The sequence below is a fragment of the Acytostelium subglobosum genome, assembly GCF_000787575.1.
Source record: "Acytostelium subglobosum LB1 DNA, scaffold: scaffold21, whole genome shotgun sequence".
Taxonomy (NCBI): Eukaryota; Evosea; class Eumycetozoa; order Acytosteliales; family Acytosteliaceae; genus Acytostelium; species Acytostelium subglobosum.
In genome coordinates, this window is record NW_012236512.1 from 498,043 (window position 1) to 522,709 (window position 24,667).

The following is a 24,667-nucleotide window of genomic DNA, read 5'->3' on the forward strand; positions in this document are numbered from 1 at the left end:
ATTAAATTAATGATAATGGTTGAATTGTTGATCATGATGTGAAGAGTCATACTTGACTCTAAGCCCCTCACCCACATCAATGTAACCTGATTGATTGATTGAGTGGTGTGTGTGTGAGTGGGTTGACTGATTGACACTTTGATTGATTGATCAATCAGGTGATTGATTGGATTGCTGCAATGGGGTGATCTAACACACAGATACAAAGAAACACTAACTTACACACACATTTATATGATTGATTGGTAAGAGGCCTCTTGGAATAATCATCAAAGTGTGTTGTGTTGTGTTGAATGAATGACATTGGTGGCCAATAGTCACATGACCATGGTACACTACTATAGTGTGTTAATGACTTACACCTTGACCGATCCTCGCGACGATCATGTTTGTAGCATGATCATCACTGTCAATGAAATTAAACCACCTAACTGCTTACTTCCCTGATGATTGATCGTGATTGATTGATTGATTGGGTGAATGAGTGAACGAATGAGTGAACGAATGACCAAGCCATGGACGGGCACCAAGGGTAATTACACTACGTTGTTGTTGTTATTATTATACAAGTACTTTCAATTGCTGTACCAATGTTTGGAGTCTGTCCACCTTGCTATACTTGTCAAAGTCAAACTCCATCGCTGACATCAACTCTATGATGTTGTCTGAACAATACATGAATGTTCCAAGTGCCATCAATAGTCTAAAGTCAATCTCTGGATCCTCTGACAGTGGGTTCGACTCTAGTGTATGATGAATCGCGGAGAACAATGCCAAGATGTGCTCCTCATGCTCCTTGTTATTGAGGTACAGCGCCAGGTTGTAACTGATCATGCTGATGGCACGCTTCAACATCTTGTCATTCGAGTGCAAACCCTTGAGCGTGGCGGCCACAATGTTGCTGAGTGGGTCGCCTCTGAGCACGTACTCGATGCCATTCTTGGTCGAGAAGCAATTGATTATGATGCGATAGATGATCAGCTCGGTCTGTCGTGAGAGCTGGGCCTCGGTAGACTTGAGGCGATTGATGAGCACCGCGACGAATGGGTTGGACAGGCTGGTGTAGTAGTTCGAGACGTCCTTGAGCATCAGCATACGGACGAGCTCCAACACGGGGAAGATCTGAGGCTCGGGCAGTTCATTAGCCAGGCGCTCCAGGTACTTCATAAGATCGACTGGCACTGTGCACCTCGTTGTCAGGCCCTCCTTGATGATGGACTGTGCACGCTTGATATGTTGTTCAAACTCTTGTTGATCGATTGATTGTACGCTCTTTGTGCACTCCCTCAGCTTGGCAATGACCGGTTCAACATCACAATGATTGAATAACGCTGGTTTGCCATCGAGTAACACATGAAGTTGACTGGCCACCTTGGCATGCTTGTGACTGGCGTCAGTCTTTGGATGTGATACATTGCTGCTGCTGTTGTTGTTGTTGTTGTTGTTGTTAAGATGAGATTGAGGTTGTTGCAGACGAGGTTGAGCAGCAGGATTGACTGGTCCCATTGTTGATCCCCAGCCTTGTTTGCTGAAGAAGCTATTTATCAAAGGTTGTATCATCATACCAAATGGTGTAGACATGACTTCTTGAGGTAGACCAACAATGTCTTTTGTTGTATGTGAGGGCAAGGGCAAGGGCAAGGGTGAGGGTAAGGGTAAGGGTAACATGTTAGACTCACGCCATCAATCATTCAATCATTCAATCAATCAATCACATTCATTGAAACATACGATTTGGTATTGGAGTACCTAGAAGGAAGTTACTACACTCGTTTGAGAAGTGATTACAGTTGTTGTCGATGAGATGATAAGAGTCCATTGAGAAGCGTGAACGCATGCCCTCGAGGAAGTCAACAAACACCTCTTGTGGTATGTCGGTGTTGCCAAGTTCAATGACCTCCATTGGTTGTCCATAAGGTGTTTGATGTGGTCTATCATGTAATATACCTCCACCAAAGTAATACTCTGTATTATATACAACTATACCAGTATGATATATAGCCTCTATATGCTTACCAATGAATGATCTAGAGTACATTCTAGCCATACCATTTGACAAGTCATATACATGTAACTTTACACTATTGGCCATTATTATTATTATTATTATTATTTGTATGTATATGTTGTTTGAATGAATGTAACTCAGTTCTGACTCAGGCCTGTAATTTATAAATTGTTTGAATATGTGAATGACTGTTCACATTCACACTCTTGGTCATTGACAACAAATGATTTGTTTTGTTTGATTCACACATGTTGTCAATCCATGGAACAATGGAGTCCTTCCATTTCGATGACAATGATGACGACACTTTGTATCTTATAAATAAGGTATAATCTACTAATATTGGTATCTTGATAAGATATCTTAGTCAATCATTAAGGACTAGTTCTCCCTGATGTTAATTTGTTCAATTAATTAATTATTATTGATCACATCATCAATTCCAGATTGCTAAGATGAGGACTGAAGATTGAAAAACACACCAGTCCGGAATAAACAGAATGCCTAAGACAATGATTCTAGATTCAAACAACTACTCTACTTATACTTGAATGAAGTCACTCATTCATCATTCAAACAAATAAGGATAATCGATCAAACAAATAAGGAGTAGTTGTAGGAGTAAGAAGAGTAGGAGTGATGGAGTCATTGTCAGGTCTGCTGCTGAAGCATATCATTAGCTTTCTAGACATTGATAAACTGGATATTATATGTCTATTACTTACATCAAGAGCATTGTTTAAACAAAGACATCTATTATACAATCACTATGTTGCAACAAGAAGTAATAGTATATCAAGTGATAGACATCTTATTACAGGTGGAGGTATAATAATCAATCAAAATAACAATAATAATAACAATGTTGTAGTCAGTACAAGTAGTAGTAGTCGTATGGATGTTGATGATGATAATGGGAGTGTCAATACAACAACAACAACAAAAAATGGAAGTTGTTGTCATTGTTCAAGTACAATGGACACAAGCAATGATGATGAACTGTGTCATATGACAAAGTCACCATCATCATCATCATCAACTTCGACATCAACAACAACAACAAGAGAAGCACATTCATTACAATTGTTGAGGAATACAAGTCATATTGCTACATCACTCAATGTTAACTCAATCAATGATCTATGTATGTATGATCGATTGAATGATTGATTGATTGATTGAATGAATGATTGAATGACGTTGGCTAACTTTGTCATTGATCAATGTAGTGAACTTGTCACCTTCAATCACAAGGATAACGATCAAACATTGTATATTTGGACCAAGCAATCCTTTGGTATCAGGATTGTTGCCACAGTCTATTGTTGACCTGACAATGAGTCATTGTTATAACATGCCAATCATTCAAGGTGTACTGCCATCGTCCTTGCTCACCTTTGCACTGGGCGACGACTTTAATCAACCACTGGCACCATCAACCCTGCCCCAGACTCTGACCAAACTTACATTTGGATACAACTTCAATCAGCCGTTGCAGGCTTATGTGCTTCCGCAGTCGCTCACTGATCTTACATTTGGTTATCAGTTCAATCAATTGATCGTGCCAGGCACACTGCCTCGAGAACTACGCAAGTTAGTGTTTGGACACAATTACAATCTTCCATTGATAGGCGCTACCTTGGATAACAACAGCAGCACACAACGAGGCAGCCTTCCTCAATCACTTACAACACTAAAGTTTGGCAATGACTTTAACCAGACACTGACACCTGGCACTCTGCCCCATAAGCTCTTATCCGTTGAGTTTGGTAGTCTGTTCAATCAACAAGTGGCACCGGGTACGCTTCCATCATCACTCAAAGTGCTATTCTTCAACACGCGATTCAATCAACTTGTTCCCGCGGGATCACTACCTGCTTCACTGGTACACCTAAGGTTTGGCTCAAACTTCAATGAACAACTGGAACAAGGTGCTCTGCCACATGGCTTGGCCAAGCTAGAGTTTGGTTTCTATTTCAATCAAACAATCACACCATTTACCTTCCCTCAGACGCTGACCAACCTCAGGTTTGGCTCCAAGTTTGATCAGTTACTCACACCTGGACTGCTGCCTGCCTCAGTCAAGGTGCTCAACTTTGGCAATCTTTTCAACAGCGTCATACCCATGAACTCGCTCCCGCCACACCTACTTAGAGTTGGCTTTGGAACAGAATTTAATCGACCTCTGCCACCTGGTACCCTTCCCCTATCACTCACCAGTCTAAAGTTTGGTCGACGATTCAATCAAGAGTTGGGGCCGAACGTTTTGCCACCTGCTTTACAAGTGCTCAAGGTTGGCTGTGAGTTCAATCAACAAACGTCACACCTTCCAAAGACACTCCGATCAATCACTGTTACCAACTATCGCGCTCACCTCAGTCTTGTTCAACAGTGCTACACATACATCAGTAGGATAAAAGTATCCACAACGCCACAAACAAATCTCTCTCCAACTCTATCACCTTCAAATGGAACGATCCAATCATCGCCTCCAACACCCTCATCACCATCACCTCCCATCATACTCTCCAATCCAAACCCTGGTCAACCATTGAAGCTTAGAGAGCTTTACATGTATGGCTATCTAAAGGACTTGAGCGAGTACCAGTACATAGTTGGATCACTCGCCAAACAACTGTTCATTCCCAACATTTACATCTACCTTGACCTGAACAGCGATATCTTCAACTACTACTGCCGCATCATCGACCAAGACGTATCACTAGTGCTGGACGAAAAGCAATCCGGTGGCTTCATCTCCACCAACAGTGTACTCCAAGGTCATGTCCTTGACCGGGCCATCCGCGCCAGGGTACACGAGTATCGCTAACCAATCAATCAATCGAATTAAAGACCAGAAGACACGAGTCCTTCATTCATTCATTGACCATCGATTGACTTGTACATTGGCATTGTTGTATTTACAAGATGATCATTACTTGGCGGTCGTTGGTGTGGCCGCTGCAGGAGCAGGTGGCTTCTTGATTGGCATGCACAGCTCTTGATTCATGTCCAATACCCATTCCTTTGATTCCAGATAGCTGATCAATGCTGGTTTGTTTTCATCAAACAATAATTGCTTCTCCAGGAAACTGAATCGAATATGTGGCTTGTACGATTTGACCATTGCAGCCAAGATGTTGTCTCGAACTCGAGTCGACAATAGCTTGTCCAGGAAGTACCTCTGATGATTGTATGATTTGCAGTATAGTCGTTGGAACTGCATGTAGTTGCCATTCAAAACGGCGCATGATACCTTGAATGAATGATGTACAATCTCATTGCTCAATATCTCTGGATCAATCTCCGAGAGCAATGGATGTAAGTCTATATGGATGGGGATGGTGTTAGTTTGGCTGTCTTCCATTGATTGAATGTATTCCATACCTTCTTGGTTATATAACAATGTGAATAGTATATCATATGAGATGAACTCATACTTGAACTTGCTGTCCAATGAAGTGGGGCCGCTGTACAGCTCCTTAATCTGTGTAATACATTGTCCAAACTCTTGGAAGTCATTCTAAGTATGAGTAGGGTAGGATCAATGTCAGTAAGGAGGGTCAGACCAATCAATCAATTGGACACACTTACATTCTCAAGTGAGATGATTGCATTGCTCTCATAGACTTCGAGTGTAAAGGCATTCCTGATGTGTTGCACGACAAGGTCTTGTCTGATGGACTTGAGCTGGTCGACAGTATAATCATAGTTCTTATTCATCTTATACTTCCTTATAAGCAATGGGAACCACTTCTCCAGTATTGATTGTGGTCTTATCTTGGATGCCTCAGGTTTCTAGGATGGATTGGTTAGTGAGCGAGAGTATGTGGCGCGGCTAGGTAAGGGGTACATACCGTTGTCAACCTTAGGTACTTCTTCTCGTACTCACTACATGTTCCAACGATTGGCTCATCTTGACCAGATGATTGTGCACTATTGTTGTTGTTGTTATTGTTGTTGGGTGTTACAGGTTGTGGCATGTCGTTGCCCTTTGATGGCGTGGTGACACCTCCGCCTCTACCGCCACGTGATGGTGATGGTGATGATGATGATGTCTGTGGCTCGAGATACTTTGATGGTGTAGTCGATTGTTGTTGTTGCTGTTGTTGTTGATCTGGTCGCCTAAACTTCATTGGACTATTGTTATTACTAGTACTCCTGGATCCATCATTCTTGATTGTCACTTGGAAGTTGGTTGGCGTAGGTGAGCTATAGGGAGTGAGGTCATTGATGTCACGGCGTCGATTGGGTGGCGTGGATTGTACCTCCCTGCGATCGACATTGACCACTCTTGTGACTGGTGAGTGCAATACACTCTCCTTCTCCGCTTGCAATCGATCCTTTAACTTCTGTTGCCTTATATACTCCTCTCTCTGCTTGATCTTTGATTCAGCCGAGTCCCAACCCATCCTTGACTTCTGGCTGTCCTTATCCTCTTCAACCTTTGGTCGTGCTACAGGCACAACTTGTTCCTCCTCCTCCCCTTGGTCATCATACTCCTCCTCATCATACTCTTCCTCTTCGTCGTACACCTCCTCTTCTTCTTCCTCTTGGTGATGTCTCTGGTTTCCATGTGTGTCGCGCTGGTGCTGACGTTGCTGCTGAGGTTGCTGCTGATGTTGAGCGTTTCTGGAGGGCGACGTACCCTGCTCCTTGGCCTTCTCTTGATTGATTAGATCGCGTAGATCACCTTTGTACTTGAGGGGTGACTCATGTTCCTCTTGCTCTTCTCTCTGGCGATGTGTGGGTCGATGTGGAGATGGTGTGTGTTGCTGGCCAGCGCCATGTCCATGCAGCCTTTCCTTCTCCTGATTGATCAGATCGCGTAGATCACCCTTGTACTTGAGAGGTGATTCATGCTCCTCAACATCATCCAGAAGTGCAGATCGAAAGTGTTGTCCACTGCCACCCTGTCTGTTGTGATCCTCCCTGTAGGGTGATGCATGGGGCGACGGCGTATGGTGGTGATTGTGGCCGCCACGATCATTTCTGCCGCGTCTGGATGCCGACGACGGACTCGATCTATCATCCCTTGGTGACGAACGCGATGAAGAATGGCCGCCACGACCATCCCTCTGTCTCTCCTCATCTCGCAAGTCGCCAGTATGTCTGTTTGGTGAATGGTTTGATCGTCCACGATTACTATGTTGTTGATGTCTTGGCGAGGAGTTATGGTAGTCACGCTGAGGCGGGGATGAAGACATTGGAGGCTGTTGAACATGAGGTGGTTGTGGCGAGTCCAGGTCAACATATCTTCCACCGCCACCGCCCATCTGTCTGTTTGGTGATGGTGTTCCATGACCATGTCCTTGTGCTCTGTTGTCCCTTTCTCGATGTTGCTGACGTCCATGATGCTGATCAGCATCCTGAACAAACAGCTCGACACGCTGTTCAATGACCTCTTCAACTACGACCTCATACTCGTCCTCATCAAAGTCCTCATCCTCGTCCTGACGTCTCCTATGTTGTGGATGCTGATGATGTTGATGCTGGTGCTGATGATGATGTTGTTGTTTATGTTGTTGTTGATGTCTTAGCTTCATCATCAATGATGATTGAGTGTTCTTGTTGCCAGGTGATGTACCGCGTGTCTTGCCTGCCAGTCTTGATGCTGTGGGCCGCGATGGCGAAGTTGAGGAATGCGAGTTACTTGGCATTGGCGAGCCACCTGTGCTACCGAATGCAATCTGTGTCTTCATCGAATGATAGTTCTGTAACTCTTTAGCATAATCATCTTGTGGCTCATTGTTGTTGTTGTCATGTGTGGAGGCAGGTGATGATCTTGATGAGGAGTGATGTGCAGGTGATAAGATTATTGGATTCCTGGCATCCAGTGCGTCGGCATATGCTACATCCTCATCCTCTTCAGTGATCTCACTCCACGTCTTTGAGCCAAGTGACTCTAATGCATCAGATGGGTTCAACATGTACCTCGATGTTTGCCTTGTTTCCTCTTTAAAGTTATGTGTTATTGTTTTGATTGATTGATCGAGAATGATTGATTCACACTCAAACACAAACACACTTTGATTGATGAAGTGATTGATCTACCAATACTTGGAACTTCACTTCCTAGGAAGTTGGTAAGGTGACTTTATTATCTGGATAACTTTATTGGACTTCATTTATTCATATTCCAATTAGGACTTCAGTTAATGATATATTTTCTTATGATAAACTTAACAAAATAGGATTGTATTCAAGTCGTAGATAATCAGAACGATCGCCCAAAGTGATAGACCGATACGCTTGAAAGGGTGGTTCAAAGTTTGAAGAAGTTGGTCAAGGACCCAAGCACTTCAACCAAAAAAAAGAAGTTGGGTCGCATTCATCTCAAACTATCTTTGCATCACACGAAAACTTAGAATGAATGGTTTGTGGGGCGTTGCATTTACCATGGTGCCTAATTGGGGACCATTAAGTTGTTGATGATTGGTCAGTCATAGAGAGATAGTCGATTGATGTGTGAAGAGTAGGTTATGTTTTGTTGGGCACTTGATCCAAAGGGTTTTTTTGGAGTCAGTCAGAAGTGATACATTGAGTCCTGCCTATCTTTCCTCACTACTTTGTCATTGATTCATTGACACATCTTAATCATTATAGTATAACATACTACTACTACTACTACTTAAATACAAATACATACCAGTATTACTTAAGAGTGATTCAAAAACAACAATATTACATTACATAAATTTGTAACAATAATATTAAATTGTATTTATAGCACTTTAACCTTAGATAGTACTATTGTAAATATCATTATCATTATCACTACACTTCTAAAACGACGACAACTCAATCACACACATTCACTCTATCACACTCACTCATATCACAACAGACCATCATCACCCCTAAAGTAGATACTCACACCTCACCATCTCACTCACACTCACACACTCTTACCAAACACAACCACACACACAATCTCACCATCTCACCTGATTGATTGACACGGTGTCGGCACCCGACTGATTGTAAGTGTTGGTGTCAGAGTCACAACTCACACAACAATACCACTGTCTTTGAAATATTACAATCATCCTTTCATCCAACAACAACACTAACAACAACAAACAATATTTAGTGTTGGTATCAATCATTCATCACTTATTCGTTCATATAAACCAGCCAACTCTCTGTTTGTTTGTTGTTATTATTGATCAAACAACCACATACATCATACCAGTCAGTCAATCAGTCAGTCAGTCAGTCAGTCAGTCAGTCAGTCCATCATTCTTTCATTCACACCAGCCAGTCAGTCTGTAATATATAGATATATCCAGGGACAGATCAATTTCCATCTCTATACCATCATTACTCAATACTCATTACCATCTATCCATTCATTCTCATTATCCGCATCCACAAATTTGTGTGTAAACTTACTTGTTGCTTAATCCACTTCCACTTCACTCCTCCTCACTCAATCAATCAATCACTTAACTCAAAACGTATACATAGATATAGTTTACTAATTACATAATATATATTAGTTAGATATAACTTTATTATTACATTTACATTAAAAGAAAATGGCAACTATTGATGTTTGTAATGTTATGGCCATCAGTGATCAGTTCGCTGCCATGTCCACTACTTCCACAAACTCGCCAAAGAATGGAGCAACTCCACCACCACAAGGAAATGGCAAGCAGCTACAGACAAAAGTATTCGCACAGAATCAACGTCATCCAAATGGAGGCTGGAAATTCATTGATGAAGTAGAGCTCAAGAAACAAAGAGGGTAGGCATCATTATGGTGTCAATCCATCAATCACGTGACATGATCATGTGATACTAACTTTGATCACGTAATACATACATATAGTGTCTGTTGGGAACTTGTAAAGAGTGTTGGAAATAGTATAATTGAGGGCAAGGAGTTGACTAGTACATGCCTGCCTATAACTTTGTTCGAGCCAAGATCATTTTTGGAGAAGTTCACTGATGTATGGTGCTACGCACCAGACTACTTGCCAAAGGCAGCTGCCTCCAAAGACCCAGTGGAGCGCATGAAGAATGTTGTGGCCTTTGCCATCTCTGGTCTGCACCTGACCAGCACTTTGACCAAGCCATTCAACCCACTGCTAGGCGAGACCTTCCAGTGCTACTTTAGCGATGGCACTCAAGTGTTTTGCGAGCAGACTTCGCATCATCCACCCATCAGCAGCTGGCAGATGCAAGGTGCAGGCTTCCACTACTATGGCCAGGGTGTCTGGTCCGCTGCCTGCCGTGGCAACCTTGTAAAGGCTTACCAGAAGGGCAGCCACACTATCGACTTTGAAGACGGATCTTCAATCCACTGGGCACTGCCCGAGATCCTGATCAAGGGCATCTTCTGGGGCGATCGTATCACAGACTTTAATGGCAAGATGGTGTTTACAGATGAGAAGAATAAGCTATGGTAAGTGATCACATGACTTGATACGATCAGCTGACACTATTAAGTGATCAGCTGACTCGTTTTTCGATCAGCTGACAATACTGAAATTCATCCAACATCGAACTGACATGTCCCTTTTCCCAATCCAACCATCTAGTTGCGAGATAACCTTCAATCCACATGCACTGGGCTTTGTAAAGAGTATATTCTCCAAGCAGAAGGAGCCATCAGACTACTTTGTCGGACAGATATATAGAATAGGAGGCAGTGCCACGCCCTCGAGCAAGGACAAGAAGAAGGGCGAGCAACCAGAGGTCGTCTGCGAGATTGAAGGCTCGTGGTTGACACAGTTGACCATCGACAACAAGGTCTATTGGGAGCTGAGTATGGTGCCACCAGGTGTTATCTACCACGAGTCACCACTGCCCACCGACTGCAGATACCGTGATGATCTACGTTATCTCAAGGAAGGTAACATCGAGAAGGCCAAGGAGCACAAGTCACTGATCGAGGAGAAGCAAAGAAATGAGGCCAAGATGCGCAAGGAGAGTAAGAAGGATAGGGAGAAGTCTAGCCACAAGAAGTAATAATAGTATTAGTATTCATAGTTTAGTTAGGATTACTCAATAGGGAGTTGTAGTATCCAACTCCAACTGGAGTAGTCATTCAGCCATATACACTGTCACACACATATATATAATAATATAAATATATCCTGTATTTCCAAACACTTTCCAACCTTTTGTTTACCACTTCTCCGCCCATCATCAATCAAAGTAACTGATGGTGTGTGTGGTCCATGGAGTGATGTGCCCTGGGGGACGACCCCTTCATTCTCGCTCTCACTCTACAACGACTCTTGGGAAATCCCAAACAGCACTTGACATCGATGTCATAAAAGTAGTCGTCATCATAGAGATAATTGGTTTTATTATTACCATCCTTGGAGTTTGATGATGATGGCGATCACCTTCAACCCACCAAAACATAACCCCTTACGACCATTGTGACACGTTTTTGATCAATTCGTTGAAGCCCTGCTTTGAAAAACATCAAGGTTATTTTTACCATCTAGATCATGAGATACATCATCAAATTTTATAGGGCCACCGATTCGTTCACCTGTTGTACAATCACACTACATACATACAGGACACCCTTGCTTCGTTCTTACTTTCTGCAGAAGGTCAAATACCATTCATTCATTCAAACTCGATCACTCAATCAATCAAACAACTTATATATATATAATCTACACATAAGTTTGAACGACTTCAGCGTTGTGGGACTCACTCAAACAATCACTCATATACTCACTTCTCCAACATACTCGCGAGTTCATATATATCACTTGTACCATCATTATAGTTCATCAGCAATAATAGTAGCACTCACAGCCAGTGGTAGTTGATAGATTGTTCAAAGATGGATAGTGGATCACCACTTATCCTATTCCTCATCATCAAGTTGTTGGAATTGATTGGATATACATTCTCAATCATATGTCTTCCAATAACATTATATTGTAAATTAGTATTGGTAAGTAAACAATCATCCATGGCCTTTGAATCATCAATTCAATGGTCGCGCCAACTTCCGTCAAACTTCCGCGACGGAAACACGGAAACTCGTAGTCACACATGCACTCACACTCATACAAACTCAACTCAATCAACACGAATGAATAGTTAATCGTTGCCCAAGAATCTAGCATCAAGGAATCTAAAGGCTTTCACTTGTTTATTGCATTGCCGCGATTGTTATTGGTGTTGCCATTCTTCCCATGGTCATTCTTGGCATTGTCTGGCCTTTATGGATGGTTGATCAGCCTGGCCATCAAGGACGGACGACTGTTCATCCCGTTCGTCATTGGCCTGGGCGCATTGGCCGTCAACATCATTGGTTTCATCTTCACCTGCTACAAGTTCCCCTCGGTCAAGCCCAAGTTTGGCGCATACTTCAAACAGGTTCTGGAGGCGCTGGCCGACCTGTTCGCATTCATCGCCTTTGTCTTGTCGCTGGCAACATTCATCCGCGTACCCTTCATGATATACACAGTGTTTAGCGCACCCTATGAAGGACCCACCCGCAAGAAGAAGACTGTGCGCAAGCAGCTGTACACACACATGGCCCTCATACTGCCCGACCTGCTGTGTCTGCCGCTGCTCCTCATCGAGATGCTCTTCTTCTGGCGCTTCAAGTCGCTGCGCACACATGCACACAACAAGTCAGTGGTGTTCTCATTCCAACTGCGCTTCCTCATCGTGCTGGAGTTCTTCAAGCTGTTCTGGGACTTCTTTGTCATTATGTGCTCGATACTGTTACTGCTCGTGCCTTATCGCATCCCCATCGCGTTCCGCAAGGCACGCGCTTCCAAGACCATGGACGACGCCATGCTCAAGATCATGAAACAGGTGCTGTGGGCGCTGCTCGACCTGCTGGTCATACTCCTGTACGTGCTGTTCATTGTCAGCACTCTGTATCGCATCTACATCTCGATCAAGAAGATCAAGGGCCAGACAAGAGCAAGCGATCGCCGCTGGAAGGTGTTTGAACAGATTGGCCTGGTGTTCCTGGACCTCTTCATGCTGTTCTGCTCGCTGTTCATCGTGATCACGGTATACCGCATACCCATCACTTATAGGAAGCTGCGTCTGGACAACGCCAACAACTTCCAGATCACAATCATCAAGCAGTGGCTCAAGCTGATGCGCGACATCCCCTTCATCGTCATGGGCATGTTTGTGACGCTGCTCGTATGGCGTGCCTTCTTCATGTGGCGTGATATTGGCGCAGAGCGACGCCACTCACGCAAGCGACTGATGGCCGCCAAGCACTTTGGCATGTTGTTTGTCGACATCCTCGACCTGCCATTCGTGCTGTGCTCGCTGGTCATCCTAGTTACAGTGTGGCGCTCATACTTCTTCATCGTGGAGTTCCCCACTGGTGTGAGCCGATGGAGACAGCGCGCATATGTTATGAAGACATTCCTCAAGCTGATCATGGATATCCCCACCGCAATTGGCTTCCTCATACTCATGGCCACAGTCTACAGAGCGCGCGATACAATCCGCATGCTCAAGACTGCACGCATATTCACAGCAGAGCGACCGACCAGCAAGAGCAGCAGCAGTGGTGCCGAGCTCGAGATATCTGCACCATCATCCACCAACTCATCGGTCCAATCGATGGAGATGGGCGACCCCGAGGACAACCCAGCGCCCACCACCACGCTGGCAACCGCCGCGCTCAGCTGTCACCTCATCATTGGCAAGCAGTTCTTCCTACTTATCGTCGACATCCCATTCCCATTGTTGATGCTGTTGACCCTGTGGCGTCTGCCCATTGTCATCCGTCGCATGGGTGAGCTGGATGACCCCGACCGCAAGTACGCCCAGCGTCGTCTACTCATCCTGCGCTACCTGCTCTTTGTTCTGCTCGATCTGCTTTGTCTCATCCCTGTTCTCTTCATCCTGCTGACGATGTGGCGCATTCCATCATTCATCAAGATGGTCAAGGAGTACAAGAGAGGTGATAATGAGCATCGCGACATTGCCAAGCTATTCCAAAAGACCCTGATGGACCTACCATTCGTCCTGCTTGGTATCATGACACTCATATTCCCATGGCGTGGCGTCAACCTCATCAAGGCAGTTTACCGCGAGTCCAAGTCCGACTACGAAGCACGTATGCTCGCACTCCAATACTTTGCCGTCCTCTTCATCGATATGCTCTGTTTCCTTTGCAGTAAGTACAAGAACCATTCCATTCAGTCACTCAATCAATCATCACTCACATACTACTCTAGTGATATTCATATGCCTTGGACCTTGGAGAATACGCACTGCGATCAAGTTGTACAGGGAGGAGTTGGAGCCACAGAGCACAAACAGATGGAAGCATACCTATGCATTCTGCATCGCATGTCTATGTGGCGTGGCACTCATCCTCATTGATGTGTTGGCAGTCATTCAGACATTCTTCATTACATTGCTGGCATGGCGAGTTCCAATCACTATCTCAGCGATCAAGAAGGGCAAGAAGGAGCAGGATGAGAAGCAGAAGCCATTCGGTACCGCCGAGCTCTACGCCTATATCTCATTCTACTTCTTGGAGACATTGCGCGATATCCCTCACCTAGTCTTTGCCCCACTCAAGCTCGTTGGTCTAGTATTCCTACCCTTGCACTACTACCTCTCCAAGCGTACACAGTCTCCAACCAACTCATTCCTCAACATACCATTGAAGTGGTTACACGGTAAGTAGTGAGGTTGATGTGAACACCGTGGCCCTGGTCCTAACACGCCTCACTCACAACAAACAGAGCTCTCTGTTCAATGTATGACATACCTCGAGTTTGACAAGTTCGCCACGATCAACATCATTGGCGCAGTGATCAGTGTACCAAACGAGCTTGGCTTTGCTCTTGTCGGCATCAATGCCATCTACATGTTCATCGTTACACTTGGCTCACCACTCTGGAACAAGAAGCGCATTGGTAAGTAGACACTGTCGCTGCGTCCCACACACGCTCACATACTCACTCCTTCATTCACAGAGTTCAATTGGGAGCAACTTGGACAGGCACAAGGACCAATGGTCATACCCGAGTACATTATTGTGATTCTTCAGACTCTGCTCTTCCCCGTCTTCTTGGCAATGCAGCTCATTCTGTTGATACTCCCATTGTTGGTGGCGCTGGGCGCCTATCAAAACCCACGACAATCATTCGTAGACTACTGGCACAGCCTCTTCACCGACCGTCAATGGTGGCGCGACACTGTTGGCGAGTTCTCAGCTGGAATCTGGGTCGCACAGGGCGTCTGGGTGCTGGTGATGCTCGTGTGTTGGAACGTGACGGTGCTGGTGTCTCGCAAACACTTCCCCCTGTTCTCACCATGGCGCGCATACTACTGGCTTGTCAAGAAGGTGTTTGTCGGACGCGTCTGGGGCTTGTACAAACAGTTGCTGGCCAGTCTGACATACGTGTGCTTCCGTCTGCGTCGTGCATGCTTCGTTGGCGAGATCCTCATGTTCCCACTGTTCCTCATTTGGACCTGCTGGCCACTGATCATCCCCATTGTCACCAAGATCTACTACCTCTTCATCCCCTTTGGTCTGCTCACACTGTTCCTCGTAGTGATGAGCTATCGCATTATCAAGGAGTCTTGGGGCGAGCCCATCCCTGTGGACGCCACACCCAAGGTGGTCTTGACAGGCGTGTTTGTGGACATTCTCGAGACGGGCGGCATCGTCTTCACATTCGAGGGTGTCAAGGACCCCCTGTTCGCGATCAGAGATGCACGTCTATCATTCGTTGGCGATGAGATCTGGAAGTGTATCGAGAGTGCCATTGGCAAGACCAAGTTGCGCGCAGCACTCATGCTCACCAGCTACCCAATCTCCCTGTGTCCACAGTTCCTAGACATTAGCCTAGTAAATGCAGCCACCTCCAACATCACATTCAAGCTCAACATAGGTCTACAAGGCTCTGGTCTACTCATCAAGAAGAAGATCCTCATCCGTACCATCGAGAACATTATGAAACATGTAAGTTTGTCCAAGGCTCGCCTTGCTGGCTCCATCATTCACTCACTCATTCCATCATTCATTCAATCAATCACAGGGCAACCCTACCTTTGACTTTGTTATCGAGTATGGCAAGACTGACTTTGGCTGGAAGAAGCATGGTATATTGTGTCAGTATAACACTAGTCTGTCAATCATCTTGGAGGCTGGACTTGATCAGAGCGCAGCCAATCATGCCATTCCAGTACCCCAAATGGAGATAAGCGTGATACCCAATCATTCACCGCCACCAATTGCTCCACCTCTGCCATCTGCACTAAAGAACCCTACAAGAGTCCAACGCACGACATCCACTGCACCACCAGTTCAACTGAACGAATCGATGGATCCTGATCTAAGACTGGCCATCGAGTTGAGTTTGGCTGAGGAGCAAAGCAGACAACAACAACAGAACAACAACGACAATTCCAATCAGACACTCGACGAGAGTGATGACAAGGTATTCTTTAAGAACCTCAAAGACAGCATACAACGTGAACATGTAAATAGCCACAGTCGAAGTAATAGCAATAGTAGTAGTAGCAGCAGCGACGGTAACAAGCACGTCAAGTTCGAAGAGGAAGAAGAAGTCGACGACGACGACATCAAGAATATTATTACGACAGAGCAATCAACTTCATCATTGAACATTAACGATGAAGATCAACAACAACAACAATCAACAGTGTCTGATGACATCATCGAGGCTGAGCCATTGCCAACTCAAACACACAATATCGAAGAGCCAGTCAACCTAGCCAATGACAATGACGACTTGAGCAGCAATAGCAGTAGCAGTAGCAGGTAGATAGACAATAAATAGACCGTCTTCCATATCAACAACAAGCAAGAAATTAAGCAAGCAATAGTTTATTACAACACAGCAAGAAGTACAAGGAACAATGAAGAGACAATCAATCCGGTGAAGATAGATTGAGTTGAGGCAGTGTTACATTTGACGAATGCGTTGACATTGGAACCGAGACATGTGCCACATGTTGAGTTGGCGTATTGGTAGGTACCAGACTGGCATGTAGAGTCAGGATACATTGTAATGGAGTAGGGTGTGTCGGATAATGGTTGGTACTCCAGTATTCCATAGCCAAGTACATCACCGGCACCATTGCCACAGATACGACTGAACTCCACACATTGGCCAGTTTGGTACGATCGGCATTGGCTGGCACCAGTACAGGTCTGATCACAGTATCCACAGACATTGACGGTCGTGGGGTGGGATGGTCCAGTTGAGGACGATGAAGAGGATGATGATAATGAGGATGAGGTGGTCTGGCCAGAGGAGGATACAGTGTGGATTGAAGATGTAGTTTGGGATGTAGATGTGGTAACGGACACTACTCCAGAGGATGGCGAACTTGATTCGGAGGAGGTAGTCACGACTCCCGAGGACGATGGAGTCAGAGTGGAGCACAGGTCAATGTTGACAGAGATGGAGCAACTATCAAATGCGTTGTTGCACTCTATGTACATGGAGGGGTAGGTTCCATAATAAAGGTCAAAGTTTGTCGAGGGGACAATGATGGTGCCATCACTATTTTGATATTGTGATACAAATGTTTTGAAGGCAGCATTTCCATCGGCACAGGTGTCCAGGGTGATGGTACCTATGTCATAGTTGTAACTGTCCGAGTTGGCTGTAGATAGGACACCATTGACAGTGAAAGTACCAGGACCAGCACCAGGAAAACAGAAGATCTCATACTCATCTGATGGAATAGTAACTATCTGATTATAAGAATAACATTCTGAATGAACAGTTAATGTAAATAATGATAAAATTAATAATGTGATAATAGATTTCATTATTTGTTTGGTTTTTGTTGTTGGTTATTTATTTATATATTATCTCTTTTTTGATTAAGTTAGAACTAGTATAATATTGAGTAGATGATGCTAGTAGGTAACACTAGTCTTGAGAAGCCCTCATTCCGAATCAATAGTACTAGATAGAGAGAGAAGGTTTAAATTTTAAAGCCTTCGTAGTATCTATCTATTTTTGTAATAAAATGAGGGAAGGTAATTTCCTCTCGCGCCAAACTAGTGTGTAAACTCAAAACGATCAGTTGCCCCCTTTTGGACTTTTGTTTTGATCAAAAAAATCAATGATTGGGAAGATCTCATTGGACGTGATTGGAAAATGATCATTTTGATTGGAAAACAACCAATTTATTAATAGTCCAAACTTTTGGAAGGCCCTGCGATGTGCCCATCAGTAAAAGCCTTAGTATTGAACGAGCACTGCAAAAATGATTGTCATGATCAATGTACCATATTGGATAGTTGTAGTTGAACTATCTGAGGGTGATGGTTTGCCCGATGTGGTTGTTGTTGATGTCACAGAAGTTGTCGTACTTTGTCTCGTTGTGGTGCCGCTTGTAGTAGATGTACTTGAACTTGAGGTGGAAGTTGTGGTCGTGGTGGAAGTTGAGGGCGGGGCAGTAGTCGTAGTCGTAGTGTTCGATGATGTGGTAGTAGGGATAGGTGGAACATAGCATGGATTGGACAATATACCCCATTCGGCTGGATCGCCACATGATGCTAAACAGCTTCCTTCAACACGGTTGTCAACATCTGGACATTGTCGATCATTGATACATTGGTAGAACTCCATCATCTTTGATTGAACAGATTTGTTCATTAAAAGGAATGAATGACATGTACCATTCGATACACTATCTTGATTCGTATCACCATTACACATGCAAACAGCATACCTCACATTAGCACAATCCTCATTAGAATTACAAGGCATCGAGTTGATAACATCCTTACTCTTACACTTGCCAGACATACACTATATGTATGATTGATTGATTCATGTTAGTATCATTATGTTGATTGAATGAGTAAAATACATACGACAGGATTGTAGGATGTATCACAGTCGGTCTCAACTGTGCAGTTTCCATTGATTCCAACAGTGTAGTATCCAACACATAGATTGTTGATACAACTTGATTGATAGGGACAATCACCTTTGACCTCACATGATTGTCCAATTTGACCAGGTTGATTGCATAGTCCACTGCTATTACATCTCTCACTCCATTTACAACCAGTATCATTTCCACATCTTGGATACTCAACATTGGCACATTTTCCATCAACACATTGAAGTCCGCCCGAACATTGTATATCCTTGGCACATAGCTCCGAGTATCCTAATATGTTTGATACTGAGTTAGATGGATTGAATGGGCCTTTGAAGGATAGACTAACTGACTGACTTACCAAGGTATGCTTGAGCCTCACATATGTTATTCTCGTTGCATGTTAGGCCATTTTGACAGAGTTGGACAAGGGAACAGTTACCTCCCAATGTTGGAATTGGAAGACATGTACCATAGAGACTACCGAAGTCACTTGGAGGTCCACCGCATGTTGTTCCTTCTTGACATATATCAACTTCATATTCACATTCTTCATTCAATTTCTTACAAACAGTACATGTGTATACAGTGTCGGCATTAGTAACCAACACCAACAACAACAACATGGATATAATTATAAATAGATATTTGTACATGATAATATTATGTTTATATTATTAGTTTGATTGATACTTTAGTAACTTTTAACATTCATTCTTTGTTGTCATTGTTCCAGTACTGTATTTATAGTGATTGTTCCATTGATGGGAATCAAATAAATGACGTTTCGACACACGTGACCGACAAACCAATCTCGGTAATCAATCAATTCTTTGACAATCTGAATGTCATCCTTCGTCGAAAATCCAAGTTGGTCTCATTATTACCTTGAGACAAGCTGTCACATCATTGAATATCAATCATCTTTATGCAGTGTTATTGTAATACATCTTCCTAGAACATTGTTGTTGTTGTTGGAATACTTAGTCTAGTCATTCATTCATTCATTGCTATACATCTTCATCTTCACTCGTATCTGTATCAATTGAGTTGAGAATGAAGACTAGCGGTCTGTTTTTTTTTTTGTAGAGTTGTGTTTTGGAGTTGGATCTGTATCTGTGGGGGTGTTTTGGGATTGGGGGTTCAAAGACACACACTCAGGCGCACTCTCACATGGTTGTTTGCAGTCGACTGACAAATAGACAGAAGTGCACCAATCTAGTTCAGTATTAGAGAGGACTAAATATATCTTTAGAGATGGAAGATGAAGTAAACTCTGCTGTGGCTGCTGACACTACAACAACTACTGCTACCATACAAGATGATACAACAACAACAACAAACACACTACTACTATCAGTAGACGACGACACTGTTGAAATAGACCTCTCAGAGAACAATGACAAACAACAAGACATTGTAGTTGAAGACAATAACAAACAATCCCATCAACAGCAACAAGAGCAACATCTGCCGCAACAAGGGCTACTCACAACTGTAAACTTAGAAACAACAACAACAAATAGCACGACTACAACGACTACAACTACGATAAGGATAGAAGAGGCAGTGACAGAGGTTGGAGAAGCAGGAGGAGAGTGTAAAGATAGATCAACTTGGAGGAGTTCGAGCAAACCATCGTCACCTATAAACAGTCCACGAGGTGGCAGTCCTACACCTGACAATCCAATGACAACTGAGCGATCAAACGCAGAGCGTCCATCTCCCCTAGCCCTTCAAGGTTGTGGTCAGAGTAACGTCTCGGCCCAACCATCATCGTCCTCATCTGCCTCAGATGTAGACAATAACAGCAATAATATCACCTTTAGTTCACCTGTAAGTACATCAAGATCATATGTTTGTTTGATCGAATGAGTGAACTAACACAGAGTATGATGTGTAGATATGGTGGCTAAGTAAACTAAAGATTGGAGGAGGCAGCACCAGTGGCAATACAAGCCCCTCATCAACATTAACACCACAACAGACATCATCATCAACACCTGGAAACAATGTAAATAGCCCAAACACGACTACAACGACGACGACCGAACAAAAGGATGAAGATGGAGAGACATTGTACCATGCAAGTACCAGCAGCACCAAGACGATAAAGGAAGGCTATCTGAACAAGCAAGGACATCTACGCAAGAACTGGCTGCAGCGCTACTTTGTGCTGACGGACGTGTCGCTCGAATATTACAAGGACAAGGGCCAGCCCATGCTCAATCAAATCCCGCTATCCGAGTGCACGATATCATTGGCCGATACAGAGACCAAGAAGGCCTTTTGTTTCAAGATCGCGCATCCCATTCGCAAGACATTCTACCTCTACTCCTCTGTGAGTGGCGGCGAGATTGAGCGCGACAGCTACGAATGGATTGGCGCCATACAGGAGGCCATTGATAACCTGGCGTCACAGTTACCGGCCGTATCGCCAATGGTGCAGTCGGTGGTCACCGAGAACCATCGATCATACGAGCTGGTGCATGCCATTTCAAACGCGCTGCTGTACAGCCTTGGCAAGACATCGGCGGCGATCATTGGCGAGCTCACTGCTGAAGACTTTAGCGCGTATGAACAACAGACAATCAATGTTTCGCGGCCCAACTCGGCTGCCATGTCATACAAGTTTGTCGACTATGCGCCCAAAGTCTTCCGCAGGATACGCGAGCTATCCAATGTCAATCCGGCCGACTACATGATATCACTGACGCAGGACTCGCTCACCGAGACACCTTCGCCAGGGCGCAGTAACTCATTGTTCTATTACACAAGCGACAAGAAGTACATCGTCAAGACCATCTCATCAACAGAATTTGAACAGCTACGAAGCGTTCTAAACAGTTATTACACAGTATGATCGATGGGCGTACATGCATGGACAAGTCCAACTCACTGACCCACCTACCTCTACCATCATCTAGCACTTGGTCACCAACAAGGACACACTTCTGGTCAAGTACTATGGACTACATCATATATCACCTTCAAAGATGAAGAATACATACTTTGTCATCATGGAGAATATATTTGAGGATAGGAACATGGACGAGATCTATGATCTCAAGGGCAGCACACTCAATCGCAAGGCTGAGACTGCCAAGCAGGTCATGATGGACCTGGACTTCTCAACGCGTATCTTTGTTTCTGACGAGATCAAGATATTGTTACTAATGCAGATTGAGAATGATTGTAATGTATGTATTATCATCGTTGTCCACGTCAAAGGAGGAGGAGGTGCACTAACAAAGTACTACTTCCAGTTTTTGGAAAAGGTCGACTCAATGGACTACAGCTTGTTGCTTGGAATACGTTATCTGCATGGCAACAGTGGAGTGGAGACGAATATTGAGGATAAACTGTCCAACTTCAAACGGGAGCAGGGCGGAATGATTGCTAGGACGATCGATGGCGAATGCTATGATCGAATCTATTACTTTGCCATCATCGATATCTTAACGACATACAACATCAAGAAACAGCTGGAGCACACCTACAAGGCGACCATCTATGACACCGACACAATGTCGGCAGTCAACCCAAACACATATAGCAAGCGATTCAAGCAGTTCCTACTCAAGATCATCGGATGGAATAAGCCAGTAAAGAGTCCAAATGAATGATTGAATTCATTGAATAATGAATGAATGAATAATGTAATGTTATATATATATAACTCTCTGTTATTGATAGAATCCAACTGGTGGCCTGCCTTGGTAACAGGCACATATCTCACTCCACTTGACTTTGCATTCCAGTGCCGTACGCGGTATCTTGGTGCACTTGGCGCGAGCAAGGTGCTTGGCAACCTGCTGGAACGATCCAATCTCATAGTTGTTGATCAATATTTGCTCGATCTTCTTGCTTAGGATCTCGAGCTCGGTGGCCGACCATGGAGTCTGGCGCGACGTCGTCGCCTTGAAGTATTGGTAACGGCACTGGATGTCTGTGCGCGTCTTGATCTCGATGGCCACATTCTTCCAGCTCTGGCCATGCTTCTGAACCAGCGAGAAAAGAAGCATCTCCTCGTCCTCGTCCCACGAGCCCTTCTTGATCTCGGGACTGAGCACACGCTTCCAATGCTGGGCACACTGCGCGCCAGTCTTGCCACCTCCCAGCTTGGCAGCGATCTTCTTCCATTGCTTGTCACCATTCTCGGTCACCAGTCTGATGAGGTTCTGCGACTCCTCCTTGGTCCACTTGTTGGGCGGTGAGCGCAGGCCTCTACTTATACTCTCTCTCTTGCGCTCACGCTTCTTCTTCACCACCTCGGCATTGTTGTTGGTCAGGTCCAGCTCCTTGACAAACTCCAAGTCACTCTCCTCCACGCCACAATCAGCCATGTAGCTGACCATCTTTACATCTCCATCCACCTTGATCAACAATTGGATCATTGCCTGATATATATGTCCAATGTTGTTTTCATTGCAGCACAAGTTGACCTAAGTAGTGATGGATGTGTGTGTTAGTGATTGGGCTTGGAGTGGGGCTGGAATAATTCCAGTACCAACCAAACATACCTTGGTCAAGAAGTCCTTAACAGTTATATATTCTTTGATACAGTCGATGAGGAATGTACGGATGGACTTGGAGTGATTGCTTTCAAGTATTTGTTGTACAAAGGGCTTGAGGAAACTTTTGAGCTCCTCCATTTGAAGCTGATACTCCTCATCATCAGTGTCACTTGGATCCTCCTCATCATAGGAGTAGCCTTCGGCCTCCAAATAGGCATGCTCCTCATTGGCCAGGTCATCCAGTGAGTACTGACGCTTGGTAGACAGGTTTGGTGGCGAGAACTGATGCGCCTGTTCCAGGGCATCCGAGGCGGACGATGTTGATGAGTGGAGAACAGATGTAGGGCTGCCCATTGACGAGGCGCTGGCACTTGGACTCAGTGCGAAAGGTGAGAAAATGTGATGTGGAGGTGGTGGTGAGTGATGTATTGATGAATGAGGCATCTGTTGAAGTGGATGATGATGGTGATGTGCCGATGCCATCTGGTGATGCATCATTGGAAACTGGAATGCGTTATTATTGCTGCTGCTGTTGTGGAAGTGGTCAGGTGATGGTGGCAATTTAGAGGCGGTCGCCACTGCCGGTGTCGATGGCAACGGGAACTGTGATGATGATGGTGATGTGGCACCCCAGAAATAAGGTGATGTATATTGGTAAACTACGGCCATATCCTCCTATAATTATTATTAATGTAACTACATTATGGGATGAAATGGAATGGTTAGTCTCATGCTTGGTATTATGGAATTCTATTGTATTACCTTTTGCTTTGTGAGTTGCGGTGGTGATGAGCTGCGGCTGCTGCAGTATGATTGCGGCGGCAGACTATAAAGGTTATTGGAAAGGTATTGGAAGGAGTTGGGAATTGGGAACTGGGAACAACAAAGAGAGAGTTGTTGTTTGGGAATGGGATGATTGATTGGGATTGGTAATGGTTTGGATAATGTGTAGTGTTAGTATTTGATGTTGATGGCCATCAACATTTAAATAATAATGTGCTGATTGATTGGATGACTGGCAGGCAGGCATGTTGGTTGGTTGTTGAACGTCTGTCTGTCCATTAATCCAGTCCTTCCGTCCGTCTGGTCAGTCCATCAATCAATCCAACAATCCTAGGATGGAGTGAGGATGTCGGAGTGAAGGGTGGGAGGTGGGGTGGGGAAGAACATCAATCAATCAATCACCTGATCTTAAATCAGAGTATAGCAACAACCACCTTCACTCTGGCGCAGCCAGGAATTCCAGTTGTTGGAGTGTGTTGATGTGGATGTTCTCGTTGTTGTTGGATAA

The 24,667-nt window shown here is 44.3% G+C and overlaps 9 protein-coding genes across 9 annotated transcripts; 4 read left to right on the plus strand and 5 right to left on the minus strand.

Annotated features, from left to right (window-relative positions):
* Positions 1 to 561: 561 nt before the first annotated feature.
* SAMD00019534_092670 (hypothetical protein) lies at positions 562 to 2,092 on the minus strand (the record flags this gene model as incomplete). Its single annotated transcript, XM_012895681.1, has 2 exons — positions 562 to 1,607; positions 1,732 to 2,092. 2 exons carry the CDS (start codon positions 2,090 to 2,092, stop codon positions 562 to 564), a joined length of 1,407 nt encoding a protein of 468 aa, XP_012751135.1.
* Positions 2,093 to 3,281: 1,189 nt separating this feature from the next.
* On the plus strand, positions 3,282 to 4,787 carry SAMD00019534_092680 (hypothetical protein; the record flags this gene model as incomplete). Its single annotated transcript, XM_012895682.1, has 1 exon — positions 3,282 to 4,787. A coding segment is annotated over one exon (1,506 nt), but the record flags the coding sequence as incomplete, so codon positions are not given.
* A 156-nt stretch (positions 4,788 to 4,943) lies between these two features.
* SAMD00019534_092690 (hypothetical protein) lies at positions 4,944 to 7,938 on the minus strand (the record flags this gene model as incomplete). Its single annotated transcript, XM_012895683.1, has 5 exons — positions 4,944 to 5,192; positions 5,265 to 5,335; positions 5,396 to 5,531; positions 5,603 to 5,806; positions 5,866 to 7,938. The coding sequence occupies 5 exons, from the start codon at positions 7,936 to 7,938 to the stop codon at positions 4,944 to 4,946; spliced, it is 2,733 nt and encodes a 910-aa protein (XP_012751137.1).
* Positions 7,939 to 9,576: 1,638 nt separating this feature from the next.
* Positions 9,577 to 10,987, plus strand: SAMD00019534_092700 (hypothetical protein; the record flags this gene model as incomplete). The annotated part of the gene is made up of 3 exons (XM_012895684.1): positions 9,577 to 9,761; positions 9,846 to 10,421; positions 10,558 to 10,987. 3 exons carry the CDS (start codon positions 9,577 to 9,579, stop codon positions 10,985 to 10,987), a joined length of 1,191 nt encoding a protein of 396 aa, XP_012751138.1.
* An 838-nt stretch (positions 10,988 to 11,825) lies between these two features.
* On the plus strand, positions 11,826 to 16,776 carry SAMD00019534_092710 (hypothetical protein; the record flags this gene model as incomplete). The annotated part of the gene is made up of 6 exons (XM_012895685.1): positions 11,826 to 11,939; positions 12,089 to 14,147; positions 14,209 to 14,658; positions 14,725 to 14,898; positions 14,959 to 15,950; positions 16,027 to 16,776. The coding sequence occupies 6 exons, from the start codon at positions 11,826 to 11,828 to the stop codon at positions 16,774 to 16,776; spliced, it is 4,539 nt and encodes a 1,512-aa protein (XP_012751139.1).
* Positions 16,777 to 16,841: 65 nt separating this feature from the next.
* Positions 16,842 to 17,459, minus strand: SAMD00019534_092720 (hypothetical protein; the record flags this gene model as incomplete). Its single annotated transcript, XM_012895686.1, has 1 exon — positions 16,842 to 17,459. The coding sequence occupies one exon, from the start codon at positions 17,457 to 17,459 to the stop codon at positions 16,842 to 16,844; it is 618 nt and encodes a 205-aa protein (XP_012751140.1).
* An 821-nt stretch (positions 17,460 to 18,280) lies between these two features.
* SAMD00019534_092730 (hypothetical protein) lies at positions 18,281 to 18,484 on the minus strand (the record flags this gene model as incomplete). The annotated part of the gene is made up of 1 exon (XM_012895687.1): positions 18,281 to 18,484. One exon carries the CDS (start codon positions 18,482 to 18,484, stop codon positions 18,281 to 18,283), a length of 204 nt encoding a protein of 67 aa, XP_012751141.1.
* A 2,064-nt stretch (positions 18,485 to 20,548) lies between these two features.
* Positions 20,549 to 22,485, plus strand: SAMD00019534_092740 (hypothetical protein; the record flags this gene model as incomplete). Its single annotated transcript, XM_012895688.1, has 3 exons — positions 20,549 to 20,695; positions 20,847 to 21,716; positions 21,787 to 22,485. The coding sequence occupies 3 exons, from the start codon at positions 20,549 to 20,551 to the stop codon at positions 22,483 to 22,485; spliced, it is 1,716 nt and encodes a 571-aa protein (XP_012751142.1).
* Positions 22,486 to 22,545: 60 nt separating this feature from the next.
* On the minus strand, positions 22,546 to 24,045 carry SAMD00019534_092750 (hypothetical protein; the record flags this gene model as incomplete). Its single annotated transcript, XM_012895689.1, has 2 exons — positions 22,546 to 23,304; positions 23,383 to 24,045. 2 exons carry the CDS (start codon positions 24,043 to 24,045, stop codon positions 22,546 to 22,548), a joined length of 1,422 nt encoding a protein of 473 aa, XP_012751143.1.
* Between the last annotated feature and the right edge of the window lie 622 nt (positions 24,046 to 24,667).